Below are 15,083 nucleotides of genomic sequence, written 5' to 3'. Positions count from 1 at the left end.
AGGCTAGATTTTGCACAAAATGCTTACTTCAAAGATCTTCCCAGGAAATACAATACTAATCTGTACCTAGAAAGAATTTGTTGAAAATAAAATTTAAAAAAAACCACAAAAGAAAAAAACCTGAAGTGTCTGTCATAAGTCATCCAGAACTCAATATAACACGCAAGTGGATTCAGTAACCAAATTGCCAATGTGTTGGTGTACACAAACTGTCATAATGAAGAATGGTTTTTGAAAACCTGACAACTTGTATCCAACTAAAATTGTGTCTTGAATGTGTGTGTTCTAGATTTGCAGAGAGAAAAAAATGATTTGTCTGTCCAGATATGTTGTCTTTAGTGGACTGAGAGGGGCACAATTAAATATGTTGGCTTGTGTTAAGTACTTAACAGGAAAAAACACTGTTATCTTTGATGATAATCATTTGTCTCGCTTGTCCTTGCCTCCTAGTTGTTTGCTGCAGTTACCTTTGAAACTATTGAAGAAAGCAAGGTGAGTTTATACCTTCTCCTTAGCATCAATGAAAGCGTTGCATCAGGTTTTGGCTTCTATTCAAATATGGTTGAGAGTGCAGTGACTGCTGTTTCTTGAGTGAGCGTTCTAATCTATCCAGCATTTGCGCCGTACAGAATTCCAATATCTCTCTGCTAAGACTGCTTTTTACCTACCACCCTACCCCATCCTTCTACCAACCCCATCCTACGTTTAGTAGTTGAGACTGATCCACAATACCTCAAATGTGTTTGAAGTTGGGATTATTGTACACTTCCAGATGTTGTCACTGTGAGGCTTTCCGAATAGCAGAGTCCTAGGTAAGTGGTTTATAGATTGCTTTAGAGGCTTCTTATCTTTCCGCACAAGTCCTAGAATTTGTACTTGTGTTCTTGTTGAAAACCATGTTTTAGGTTGTTTTTACAGTTTCTTTTGTTGGCAGTGGTACAACTTTAACTTTTTTGATATCCTGAATTTTCCAAAATAATTGCACTCAACAGAGATCACCTGCATTGTTTGAGTTCTTTTAAAAAACAATACTTGTGCTCTTCATGAATTCTATGGTGCATAGAGCATCTTAGGATGCTGACTTCTTATCTTAAGTAAACACTAGAGTTTATTTGCCAGTGGTAGTGTGCTGGATAATATTACCCATGATTCAACCCTTATTCCTCACTATATTCTTCCTCGCTGACTCCAATTTATAGAGTATTAGCTTTCCTTTTGCCATTCGTGCTTGCAAATAAATCCGAGTTTTAAAGTGAGACAGATGCCAATTTACTTGGTTATGTTTTAGCACAAGGAACAGCGGAAGTGATAATGTCGTGGAACTGCACTCCTTACCTTGACTTGCATCGATTTATCAGGGAGAAAATCGGAGGTTCTTCACTGGCTTGCATATAATTGTCAGTGGGAAGGTGGAGAATGCCTGTCGCATCAGAGCTGTCCTTGGTTCTACAGCCTCGCCTTGGGCAGTCCAGCATATCATTGAATTAAAAATTGGTATTTATTTTTTTGTCTTTCCCTTTATTTAACCCGTAACTCTGTCCTATGATCGTGCAGGGTGAATAGGATTCCCAGCTAGCAGAGAACTGGCGGGGAAACCACCTCCGAGCCCGATCCTTTCCATGCCAGCTATTTAAGCAGCATGTGATTCATGTCCTGTCTACGCTTCCAATGATGTCGGACAGGAGACCCTATCCCGGGTCTCTTGTACGGTCAGCAATCCTGGGGCTCTCAGACCCTTTAATGAATCATTGAACTTTCACTATGTATTATTGCCTTGTCCTTCCTGACCTATTTTTGATGCCCATTCAAATGTTTTTGTATGTACAGGCACCCAGAACACGGGCTGTAAAGAATGTTAGAAGACATGCCTGCTCATCCATCATTAAGATGTGTAGAGACTACTCTCAGCTTGTCTTGGTGAGTAAAGAGTAAATCACGTACTTATTCTTTTATTAGCGATCAATGACTCAAGAGTAAGCAAAACAAGGTTTGCGAGTTTTATTTGTTATTTGCTTGGAAATAAAGGTGGGAAGAGGTTAGTCTACGTAGCCCTTTCATGTGAGGGACGTAGTAACAGAAGTAATAACAGACCCGCTTGAGTTTGGAACTGAATTTTATTCGTAAAATGCACCTTATTGGAACTCTCTTGCACTTAGTTTTTCAGTGGTCATGATAATAGAACAGAAAGACAAAACTCTAATCAAAAGTATGACTTTTTGCGATAATTGAAGGAGCATATTGAATCTGAATTCTAGACATAATTCTGTCATTAGGAGGCCACTAAATCTCTCCTATTGTTTCTTATTTTCTTTCATATTATTTACTTTTCTTCTCTTCTATTTGCCCTGCCTTCCTGTTCGCTAGCTTTTCTAAACTCAGCATTTACCTTTGCTATTCGACTACTTCAAGCTCTCCCTACTGCATGACCTTCTTGTAAGCTCATGTTACTTTATTCCCACTTAGCTTCATTTCCACTTTTTTTTACTGTTTTGCTTTGAATGCTTCCCTGGTCTAGTCTCTCCTTTTTTCGCTCTTTTTAGTTCTATTTTCCCTTTGATCCTTTAGGTTCAGCCTCTCAATTCAAACTGGTCTTCCCCGTTCCTGCCTATGCCCCCACCTTCCTTGATTTAAATCATTTATTTATTTATTTATTTATTTATTCAGCTTATAAAGTGCGACAGCTACCCGAAAAGGGTTTCCTGGCGCTAAGAGATAATTGACCACAAGAGCAGGAACGAAAGACTCAGGGGAGAGGCAGGAGCAAATTACTGGTTACAAAGCCAGGTCTTGATGGCTTTGCGGAAGTGGGTATAGCGGGTTTCCAGGCGTAGGTGTTGAGGGAGGGAATTCCAGAGCTTGGGGCCCAGAAGGGAGAAAGATCTACCCCCATCCTCACTAGGCGTACTCTGGGAACTGAAAAAAGGCCTTGAGATGAGGGTCTCAGGCAGCGAGCCGGCGTGTAGGTTCGCACGAGGGCTTGCAGGTATCTGGGGGCATTGCCCCATTTGATTCTGTGCATAAGGCTAAGAGTTTTGAACTTAACCCTATTTTCAATTCGTAGCAAGTGGAGCAGTTTAAGGTGACCGGACATGTGTTCCCTTCTGTGGCACTTGCAGAGCAGTCTAGCTGCGGCGTTCTGCACCAGTTGAAGGTGTCGCATGACTGTCTTTAAAGCCCGTAGGTAGAGGACGTTTCCGTAGTCCAAGCGGGAGGTGATTAATGCGTTGACCACTGATTTTTGAGGGTCGTCTGGTAGCATCCAAATGATTTTCCTGAGCCACCTCAGGATGGTGAAGCAGGTGGATGTCAGGTTGGTGACTTGGGGCTCCATAGTTAGGCCGTTGTCAAGGATAATGCCTAAGTTGCGTACTTTTTGTGACGTGATGGGTAGAGAGCCATTTCAGTTGGCCAGTGTCTTGGGTTCCAGAGGTTTTGGTTAGGGCCCAGTATTAAAACCTCAGTTTTGCTGCCGTTAAGTTTGAGCATGTTTTTGCTCATCCAAGTGGCAATGTTCCTAAGGCCAGACTGCAGGAGGGAGGAGGAGTCGTGGTCTCCATTGGAGAGTGAAAATACGATCTGTGAATCGTCGGCGTAGGTGAACATGTTGAGGCCTGCTGCTTCGGCGATCTGGGCGAGCGGGGTTACGTATAAGTTAAAAGCAATGGGCTCAGTACCGATCCCTGAGGGACACCATAGGGAGATAGGTTGACATTTGAGGCCGCGGTACTAGAGGTGATTTGAAACGTCCTGAGAGTCAGAAAAGATGATATCCAGTCCAGTGCTTTGGCCCGGATGCCCATGGTGGAGAGCGAATTTAACAGAATGTGATGGGAGATGGTGTCGAACGCTGCGCTGAGGTCGAGTAAAATCAGCGCAGCGGAGTCACCTCTGTCGACTAGGAGGCGAAGATTTTCCATAACCCCAAGCAGTGTCGTCTCAGTCGAAAAGCCAGGGCGGAAACCCGATTGGGAGGGGTGAAGTATGTTGTTTACGTCCGTGAAACTGGCAAGGTGTCCGTGGACGTGTTTCTCCAAGATTTTGGAGAATGCGGGTAGGAGGGATATAGGGCGGAAGTTGGCCAATACTTTCGGATCTGCCGATGGTTTCTTGAGAAGTGGTGACACCATGGCATGTTTCCACATGGCTGGGACCTTTGCTGTGGAGATGGATAAATTCAAAGTTTGGCAGATGACAGAGAGTTGTGGGGTGTCCAGGAGTCTAAGTACAGAGATTGGGAGGGGGTCGATGGGAGAGCCAGATTTTACTTTCCCTAAGATGACTCGAAGACCCTGAACATTTATCTCGGGCCAGGATGTTAGTGGCTCGTAGGGCGGGTTTTGCTCAGGGGAAACGGCCTCCACCTTTGGATCGAGGTCCCGGACAGTTTCTGCTTGTGTCTGGTGCTGTTTTACAATGTCCTGGTAGATGGTCTTAATCTTCTTAATCTAGGATTGACATGATGTGGTTTATGTCCAGTTTCTTCCAGTTTCTATTGCCGGACTGTCCTGTCCTGCCGGAGGGACAGGAGTTCATATGGTCAGACACGCTGATATTTATAAGGAATTGATCTGACCAAAGTAGGGGCAAGGCTGGGTGGCAGAGTGACAATGGAAGGCAGGAAAAAATAGGGTCCAAAAGGTGTCCTCCTTTGTGTGTAGCCCCCGAGTTCCACAAAGTGAGATTAATGGCAGCAAGATCGTGAATTTGGTTTAAGCCTGGTTTGTTTAGCTGGTCGTCAAAGTGTATATTTAGGTCGCCTGTGATGGACATATTGCTGTAGTTTATCCGGACGGAGGCGGCCCAGTCCACTAGTTGGGTGGCCCAGGGTTGAAAGGGGCCGGGTGGTCGATAGATCAGGAGACCCGTGAAGGTAAAGTTCGGGTGGAGTTGAAGTTTGGATAGGGCCATCTCGCAGGCGTTTAGGGAGACTGGTTCCAAGGTACATTGCAACAATTTTTTAAAGATAACTGCTATGCCACCCCCTACTCCAGTGGTTCGGTCTATTCTGGCAATGGCATAGGTAGACGGAAGGGCTTCAGCTATGTCTGGGCCTGAGCTGGCGTGTCGCCACGTCTCCGTGAGGAATAGGGCGTCCAGTGAGTTGTCGGACAAAAGGTCAAATATGTTTCTTTTATTTTTACAGAGGGATCTGCAGTTCAGGCTTCCTAGAAGCCACGTGTGTGCCGGCTTACGGCTTGAGACAGTGGGCCGACAGAGCTGAGGAACATCAAGTTGGAAATTGCAGGAAGGACACAAGATGGAATTGTGCCTATCATTTGGCAGGATCTGACATTTTTGTTTTATAGGGTGTCGCATGGAGAGTAGTAGTTCAGGCGTATAGATCCCAGGTATTGTGGTGTAGCCTCCAGGGGTTTTGGGCCCTGGGCCCGGCCTGGCGCAGACGGGCTCTCCTTTGGCGCGCCTTCGGCGCGCTGACGGCGCTCCCGCTGCGCGTCCGGGGAATGCACATTGATATAGGGAGGTGGGAGGCATGGCCTCTGGAAGTGGGCATGGCCCGGGGGGTTTGTGCGCGATGGCGGCGATGTTGTTCCCTACCCGCAACAGCGCTAAGATCCGCTGTACGAGGGACTTTGCAGCAGCTTACTGGGGGAAAGTGCTCAAGGGTGAGTGAAACATGGTTTTAAAAGCACAAACCATGCAGTATAATTTTAAAAACAAACAGCGAGCAGACTCTCCCGGCTTCCGCTTTAGGAGTGGTTCGGTATCTTTTCACTTAGTGCTCAGAGGCTGGGGAATGTTTTACTTTTCATTGTACGCTATCTTTTCTTCAAGCTCCTTTTGATGTTTCTTTAAAAGAACATTAGCTCCATAAAGTGTTTCTTACCGTGTTTAATTCTACTAAGCGTGGCTGGGTCATTTGCTATGTACCTTTGTAATTTCTCATAATTTAGTGTTGTTGGACTCATTTTAGCGTATGGGGCTCCTATCCCCCAACCCTGGGGCTTAAGGTAGTTTACCACTTGTATCCTGGGGTCTGTTATACTGTTCCTCTGAAAACTGGACCGTGTAAAACCCTTTGTGCACTTGACTGTCAGGATGGTGAGGAAGAGCAGATAGGCTTCTGAAGGAGGTAGAGTGGGTGCAAGAGTTCCAATTTAACAGTCAACCTAAAGATTACGTTTTCCAGCCCAGTGCATGTCTTTGTAAAGAAAGTACTTTATTGCTAGAGCAGAATATAATCTGACACAATTCAGTAAGGTTTATATGCTAGATTGTAAATGCAACCTTGATTCCTTGAAAAAAGGCCCACCCAGATGGCACAATTTCCCTGTTATAGGAGTCTGTATGTTGTATATAGCGCAGAGTATAGATTCTCTATTTCGGCTTTGCAATTTTGCCCTACTATTATTTCAGATTGAATTTGCTCCTCCCACTGTTGTGATCAGTCCATTTCCCTGTGCCCTTCATGTTTCCCATCACACAGCCTATACATTCCGCCACAGTTCTGTGGCTTGTGTGCTCCTGTTATAATATTAACAGAAATACCTTCTCTTATTGTTAAACAACCCTCGTTCTCAAATGTGAGATTTCGGTAGCTGCTATTTCATTCAGTAGTTGGATTTCAGCTGCTCTGCATTACGTCTTCATGCTGAAACCCTTCTGCCAAGTTTGTAGCAAGCTCTACTAACCTTGCTACTCTGAGTACCTAATATTGGCAATGTGCAAGTGCAAGGCTATCAAAGCCTACCAATGACAAATTTTACCTTCTCTGGCCACTTAATAGTATTCTTGTGTAAAAACGTCCGCATTCAGACAGACAATTATTTTCAAAAGGCATTACTTTACTGAATCCTGTTGCCTGTAGTAATACCATTATCCCTTCTCAAGAGTTGTTTGACATGCTTTGAAACTTTTTAGACAACATTTCTAATATAAGGCTGGCGATGATGTACGGTCCGCTACAGGATTGCATGATATTTTGGCACTCCCATTTCTCTAAAAACATGCTGTGCACTGCCTTACTTCGGACATAGTCTACTGCACCCTGTTAACTTCCATAAAATGTAGCTCTTCCTGATTGACTCCTGACCACCATATATATTTTCTTTTGTCCCCAACTTAACCTCACCAGCCATCTTGGACCTTTGCAACCAGTTATTTCCATCAGCTGTCTCCTTACTATTTGTAAATTTGCTAAGGTTGTCCTTTTTAAGGCTACAACAGACCCCAAGTCATTATCTAACTATCAATCTATTGGGCTGCTTCATTTTTCTTACAGATTCTTACAGATTCTTTGAGAAAGAGGTCGACAGACAACTTTCCTCCTACATCGTAAATAACACCCTACTTGACGACACACAATCTGGGTTCTGCCCTGTTTTTTGTACATAAACCATTTTGACTGCCTTGTCAGATGACATGAAGTCCATCTTAGATTGGGGAGACTCTTTGGCCCTTATCCTTGTAGACCTGCTGGCCTCATTCAATATGGTATGTCACCATCATGGTCAGATGCCAATCTTGAAAGCGAAATCTGCTCAAACACACTGCAATGGATATTCTTCCTCATCTCTGACTGATCCCAGTCCATATGTTTTAACTTTTCATTTCTTTTCTAAACCTCACTTGACCTGACCATCTTTAATATTTGAATTTCCCACCTCAAATCCATTATTCAATATTCTAGCTTTGACTTCATGTCTTACAACAATACTCAAATTATTATGTTCGAGGCATGTGGGCTGCTGAATTCATATCTGTGCATAGATCGCCGCCTAGTGTTGGGTCCGGATGATTGCACATTGTTGTCCTGGAAGAGTCTTCGAAGTATCACGAGATAGGTGGCTCCTCCCCTGGACAACAGTGCGCATGGGCATCCTCTCCATCCCCAGATTGTTTTTTTCCGCCATTGGTTTAGGATGTACTTTCTCGACTCCAGTTCGGAAACTTTGTATTAACTCTTTACTAAGGCCAAAAGGCCTTCGGGGCGTCGGTATTGTCTCGTTCGGTGCCTGTTTCTTCTCCAGTTCTTCGAACCGGACGTCGAAAGCAGTTTTTCACTTTCGACACCAGAGGCCCAAACTATGCCGACGATGGAACGGAGCCCGTTCAAACGATGCCCCGTCTGCAATTCGAAATACCCTCACATTGATGTGCACCCTGTGTGCAATAAATGTTTATCCCCGGAGCACGACGAGGCCAGCTGTATGGCCTGCTGGAAGTTCCGCTCCAAGAAGCCGCTCTGAGTTCGACGCGCAGCAAGACAGTCAGCGCAGAAGTCGGCGCCCGAGCCGGTCAACATCTTCGAGGCCGGTGACGAAGAAGGCGCCGACGAAGAAGAAGATCCTGACCAGCAGTCGGACCCAGCGTCGGAGCATGACTCCAACTTCGATGTGGACGAGCAAGATGAGGAATATGTCCACGAAGAAGACGTCGTCGAGGTAGGGGACGACGACGAGGCCATCGGGGCCGTCGATGACGACTCCAGTGATGAGCCAGGCCCAACCGCAGTAGCGGGGCCTACTACTGACAATACGCTCCCTACGGCTCAGGTCGAGGCATCGCCGAAAGGCCTTAGCCAAGATCTTCCTCCACATTCTATAGCCCCGCGTCCAGGCCAGGCTAAGAATACTTCGAAGGAGCCATCGGTCGATCTTTCTAAATCGAAACCGAAACCTACGGAGCCGAAATCAAAACCGAAACTACTTAAAGTGGTCGTCGGATCGACGTCGACGCAAGTCAAGTCGAAGACTATCGGCGAACCTTCGGCTTCGAAGAGGGCCGTCGCCTCGAAGACTGGGGCGTCGAAGCCAAGCTCTACCATCAAGCACGTCACCTCGACGCAGTCGGCGTCGACGCACAAACATGGCGACAAGACCAAAGGCCTCCAGACAAAAAAGGCTGTAGAGCCGAAAATTTCAGCGCTCAAGCCGCTACTAAGCAAACAACTCGAGTCAAACACCAAAGCCGACCCGAAACAGCAGGTGGCATCGACGCCCAAGGCCGTGCATGCTACGCACCGGGAGCTCGAGTCGACGCAATCAAGCAAACATACTAGTGAGTCGCCGAAGCAGCTCGGATCGACCACTACGGCAGGCAAAAACGTCGGCCCGTCCACAGGCCACCCTCCAATTACATTCGGTCTGCCACCAACGGCTCGAGCCAAGCATCTTGAACACACGAAAGGCACCGACCCATCCAAAACATTGTCCGCGCCTTCGAAGCCCACCCCTGAAGGGGTTGTGTTCCAAGAACCCTCGTACGATAACTAGTCAAAACTCTTCATCGACTCGGAATCGGGCAGGCTTACCATCCATAAACGGAAGATTGCACCTGAACATCCCTTGGAGGCTTATAAAATCCCTCTTAAACGGAAGAAAGACTCAACCACCTCACCAGTTCTCTTTGAACATATTGAGAGCTATTCACAACAGATGGCATATTCTCCAGCACAAAGCGAGGAGGACATGGGTGATGAATACATTCAGACGGCCTTCACTTATCACGCTGACACTGATCAGGAAGAACCTCAGCAATGGTCTGATGCTGTAGATCAAACTGTAGATCCTGATGATCCACAAGCTGCACCGGACACTCAGTCCTACAATGTAAAAACCTCGCCTACTGAAGACACGGTGGCGTTCAACGCTTTGATAGAAAGGGCAGCCCTCAACCATGATGTGGAAATACACGCAGAACCTCTGGAAGAAGATTTCTTATTTGATACTTTCTCCACCTCTGAAAGATCAACAAAGACTTTGCCTATGCTAAAAGGGGTCCTCAAGCATGCTGCAGACATTTTCAAAGAGCCCACAAAGGCAAGGGTTATCAACCCTAGGATTGAAAAAAAGTATAGACTTGCGCCTGTGGACCCTACCTACATCAAATGCAAGCTCCCATTGGACTCCCTCATAGTGGCCAATGCTCGCAAGAGGGCAAACTCGCAAACTAGTGGTGACGCTCCTCCTCCGGACAAAGAATCAAAAATCTTGGAGGCGTCAGGAAAGCGAGTGGCAGCACAGGCTCCTAATATTTGGAGAATTTCAAATACACAGGCCCTATTGGCAAGATACGATAGGGCTCACTACGACACACTAGAACAGTTGTTGCAACACCTGCCTGATGATTACAAAGAGGGAGCAGAAATGATCATGCAGGAGGGGAAGTTAATTTCTAATGCCTCCATCAAATGCGCACTGGATGCGGCAGACACGGCAGCTAGGGCCATTAACACTAGTGTAATGTTGAGACGTCACGCCTGGCTCCGCATCTCTGGGTTTAAACCCGAGATTCAGACAACTTTGCTCAACCAGCCAGTTAACCCAGACTTCCTTTTTGGTCCAGAGGTAGACCCAACCCTCGAAAAAATTAAAAAGGACACCGAGACAGCAAAATCCATGGGGGCTCTGCTGTCACAGCAGTTTCGGGGCAGTTCCTTTCTTCGCTCCAGTAATAGGGGAGCCTCTAGAGGACAGGCTTTACAGCAGGCCCAGTACAGCAAAGGGAGCACGCAATCCACCTATACAAAAAATACCAGGAGTGGATACCGTGGAAACAGCGCCAAGGGCAGAGGACATGGCAATAACAATGCCAGATCCTCAAACAGTGACTCCTTGTCACTGCCCCCCGACCATCTAACACCTGTCGGGGGAAGACTCCAGCAGTTCCTGCCAGTCTGGGAAGGCATTACCACAGACAGGTGGGTGAGACAACTTATCCAATACGGCTATTGTCTAGAACTAACCTCCACCCCCCCAACCTACCCCCAAGGCACCGTCCTATGTCCGCAGAGCACATGCACTTATTGCAGCAAGAAGTATTCTCCATGCTGCAAAAAGGGGCGATAGAACTCGTGCCTGTAGAAGAACGAGGTACAGGAGTGTACTCTCTGTACTTCCTAATCCCAAAAAAGGACGGTTCCCTGCGGCCCATTCTAGACCTCAGACCCCTCAACCAATACATACTGTCAGAACACTTTCATATGTTAACCTTACAGCAGGTCCTGCCCTTGCTCAGTCAGGGCGACTTCCTGGCAACCCTAGACCTCAAGGATGCATATTTCCACATTCCCATTCACCCAAGTCACAAGAAATATCTCAGGTTCACCATCAACAATCAGCATTACCAATTCAAGGTCCTGCTTTTTGGGGTCACCACTGCCCCCAGAGTGTTCACCAAGTGCTTAGCGACTGTAGCTGCGCATCTTCGGAGACAACACATTCATGTATATCCCTACCTGGACGACTGGCTTGTTCAAGCAAAGTCAGCCCAGCAGTGTGCCAGCCACATGTCACGTACAATTCACCTCTTTCACAGTCTCGGGTTCTCACTGAACTACGCAAAGTCGCACCTTCAGCCGGCCCATGTGCAACAGTACCTAGGGGCAACATTGAACACTCTGACGGCAACAGCGCAGCCGAATTCTGCCAGAGTCAACAGCATGCAGCTGCTCATTCGGAGGTTCAAGCCTCAACAATCACTCCCAGCGCAGGTTTTCATGCAGCTGATCGGTATGATGGCCTCCTGCATATTCATAGTCCTGCACGCGAGGCTGCACATGCGTCCCCTCCAAGAGTGCTTAGCACGACAGTGGAACCAGGCTCATGGGCATCTAAAAGACCTAGTGTTGGTAACCGGTCGTGCATACAACTCTGCATTGGTGGACTCCACAAAACCTTTGCAGGCAACGACCGTTCCAAGAGCCTGTCCCACAGATAGTGCTGACAACGGACGCATCTCTCCAGGGCTGGGGGGCGCATGTCCTCCATTACACTGTGCAGGGACTATGGACGGCGCAGCAGCAAAAGATGCATATCAATCTTTTGGAGCTGATGGCGATCTTCATGGCACTGAAAGCGTTCAAGTTGCACCTGTGCAACAAGGTCGAGTTGATCCGGACGGACAACATGACTGCCATGTATTACATCCAGAAACAGGGTGGCACACACTCCCCGCAGCTATCTCACCTAGCCCAGAGCATGTGGAAGTGGGCCATTCAGAGGAACATCTTCCTCATGGCGGAACATCTCCCGGGCAAAGACAACCAGATGGCGGACTTGCTCAGCAGGCACAGTCATCAGATGCACGAGTGGGACATCCACCCCTCAGTGCTCCAGCCATATTTCCAGCAATGGGGTCATCCAGAGATCGACCTCTTCGCCACAAAAGAGAACGCAAAATGCCAAAGCTTTGCCGCCAGGTTCCCACACCCGCAGTCTCAGGGCAACGCGATATGGATGAACTGGTCAGGCAGATTTGCGTACGCTTTTCCCCCAGCCCCACTCATACCGCTGGTGGTGCGCAAACTGCGGCAGCACTCCATGACGCTCATCCTGGTTGCTCCAACGTGGGCACGGCAATCCTGGTACACCACGTTCCTGGAACTTTCAGTGGTGCCTCACCAACGGCTGTGCCTCACGCCCATTCTCCTCACTCAGAGCCATGGAGCCATACAGCATCCAGATCCGCAACAGTTGAGCCTTGCGATTTGGCTCCTGAGGTCATAGAGTTTGGCTACCTCAACTTGCCCCCTGACTGTATGAACATCATCAAAGAGGCAAGGCGACCTACAACTAGGGCGTGCTATGCAGCCAAATGGAAACGTTTTGTCATCCACTGTTTGAATAATGACATTAATCCGCTAGATGCGTCCACACAAAACATCATATGTTACTTGCTGCATCTATATCGATGCAATCTAGCGTATAGTTCCATTAGGATACATTTGGCCGCCATAGCAGCTTATCTTCAAAACAGGCAGCATCTTTCCCTCTTCAAAGTGCCTGCCATTAAAGCCTTCTTGGAAGGGCTCAAAAGAGTGATCCCTCTCAGACACCCTTCTTCACCTGTCTGGAACCTAAACGTCGTTCTCACCAGGCTCTTCATTCTTGTGAGATACAGTTTCTTACATGGAAAGTGGCTTTTCAGATAGCCCTCACATCGCTACGAAGAGTCAGTGAGCTTCAAGCACTGACAATTCAAGAACCCTACCTACAAATTCATGCTAATAGGGTAGTGCTGCGCACCAACCCCAATTTCATGCCAAAGGTAATCTCGCAGTTCCACATTAATCAAAACATCGAACTGCCAGTTTTCTTTCCAAACCCAGATTCAGTGGCAGACAGAGCACTGCACACCTTAGATGTTAAAAGAGCTCTCCTGTATTACATTGACAGGACAAAAGACTTTAGAAAGACTAAACAACTGTTTGTTGCCTTCTCTCCACAACACAAAGGCAACCCTATTTCCAAATCAGGTATAGCCAGATGGATTGTTAATTGCATACAAATCTGTTATCAAAAGGCTAAACACACTTTAACAGTTCCCCCAAGAGCGCATTCCACACGCAAGCTAGGGGCATCCATGGCTTTCCTAGGTAACATTCCTCTAGAGGATATATGTAGAGCAGCCACATGGACCACCATACATACATTTACCAAACACTTCTGCGTAGATGTACACTCCAAACAGCAAGCTGCTGTAGGACAGGCTGTTCTCAGAACTCTCTTTCAGACTGCTGCAGCTGGCACTGGAACCGCCGCTAAGGAGGTAACTGCTATTTATTCTATGCACAGATATGAATTCAGCAGCCCACATGCCTCGAACGGAATATGCTACTTGCCAGTATGCATCTGTTCTTGGCATGTAGGGCTGCTGACATTCATATCGCCCACCCTCCTCCCCGGTGCCTGTCGCAGCTGTAGCACTCAGAATCATTTTCAGGCATGGTCATCACTTTCAGTATTACACTCCATCTCTGCCACAATGGCAAAAAACTATCTGGGGATGGAGAGGATGCCCATGCGCACTGTAGTCCAGGGGAGGAGCCACCTATCCCGTGATACTTCGAAGACTCTTCCAGGACAACAATGTGCAATCATCCGGACCCAACACTAGGCGGCGATCTATGCACAGATATGAATGTCAGCAGCCCTACATGCCAAGAACAGATGCATACTGGTAAGTAGCATATTCCTTTCATCGCCCAGAATGCCTCCACCATAAGAGTGCTTTTCATCGGACATATCAGAAGTTTGTATCTGGATGAACAAATATAATTTAAAGCTCAGCTAATAAAACAGAGCTTCTTTTCGTCAGACAATTCTCTTCCACCTTGTCCTCCGTCTTGGTGGCCTGCGGATCTAGGCTCCCCATCCAGACCAGCCAATTCTGTCAACAAACCTGGGATTCTTCTGTGATCCGGATTGATCTTTCAAAACCCAAGTGAATCAGAATAAATCAAAATGTTTAATCTGGGTTCTAAATCTTGACAATAATCATCTTACAAATCAATTGTGCAAGTATTAATTGCATACAAAATAGGCTATGGAAACTCATTATACCTGGGCTTATCTAACTATCTTCTACAACAGCCTCAGATTATCCACAAGGCTGCAGCCCGTCTAATCCTCAACATTCTCCCACAATAATCTAACTTCTCGTTTCTCCTAGACCTCCCCTAGCTTCCTGTTATGAAGCAGATAGTCTTTAAGTCTCTGTCTCGCACCTTTGGTAGTGCGCCCACCCCAAAGGCGGTGGTAAAAAACCTAGGGGTATGGATGGACTCTACACTCCGCTTCCAGGAGCACACCAAGAAAGTGTCCAGCACTTGTTTCGGCCTCCTCCGGGGACTTAGGCCCCTGCTGGGTTTTTTTGATCCACCCACCTGTCAGTTGATCGTCCAAGCGGCTATCTTATCAAGACTGGACTATGCCAGCTCGCTCCTCTCAGGGGCTAATCAGGCAGAGGTGGTGCACCTGCAGCAAGTTCAAAATGCAGCAGCCAGAGGCCTGCTGGGGCTATCCTGAAGCTGCTCAACAGCCGGTGCCATTCTGTGGTTACACTGGTTGCCCATGGCCAAGCGGATCGAATTCAAGGCTCTCTGCTTGACCTTTAAAATTTTGAAGCTTGTGTCTCCTGGGATTTTAGCCAACTTGCTGGTACCTTATGTTCCTATGCTGCGCTCCTTGGGGCAATACGTGTTTGCTGTCCTTAGAGTGAACAGTCTCCGTGCCGGGGGACGGTCCTTCCACTCTTTGGCAGCCAAACTGTGGAACTCACTACCCTTTCAGATTCACAGTCTGGATAGCCTGCTGGCCTTCCAAAAGGTCATTAAGACGTAC

At 47.1% G+C, this 15,083-nt stretch overlaps 1 protein-coding gene across 2 annotated transcripts in view; it reads left to right on the top strand.

Moving 5' to 3' along the window:
- XPO5 (exportin 5) overlaps positions 1-15,083 on the top strand; it is a 762,403-nt gene that overhangs the window by 187,872 nt on the left and 559,448 nt on the right. For both annotated transcript variants that reach the window (XM_086926019.1, XM_086926020.1), the window contains exons 16-17: positions 451-492; positions 1,828-1,917. In XM_086926019.1, the coding sequence (XP_086782145.1) occupies positions 451-492; positions 1,828-1,917 (132 nt within the window). The remainder of the gene's footprint in view (positions 1-450; positions 493-1,827; positions 1,918-15,083) is intronic.

The sequence above is a fragment of the Lissotriton vulgaris genome, chromosome 6, assembly GCF_964263255.1.
Source record: "Lissotriton vulgaris chromosome 6, aLisVul1.2, whole genome shotgun sequence".
Taxonomy (NCBI): domain Eukaryota; kingdom Metazoa; phylum Chordata; class Amphibia; order Caudata; family Salamandridae; genus Lissotriton; species Lissotriton vulgaris.
The sequence above is the reverse complement of the archived record's forward strand: the minus strand, read 5'-3'. Positions and strand labels throughout refer to the sequence as shown.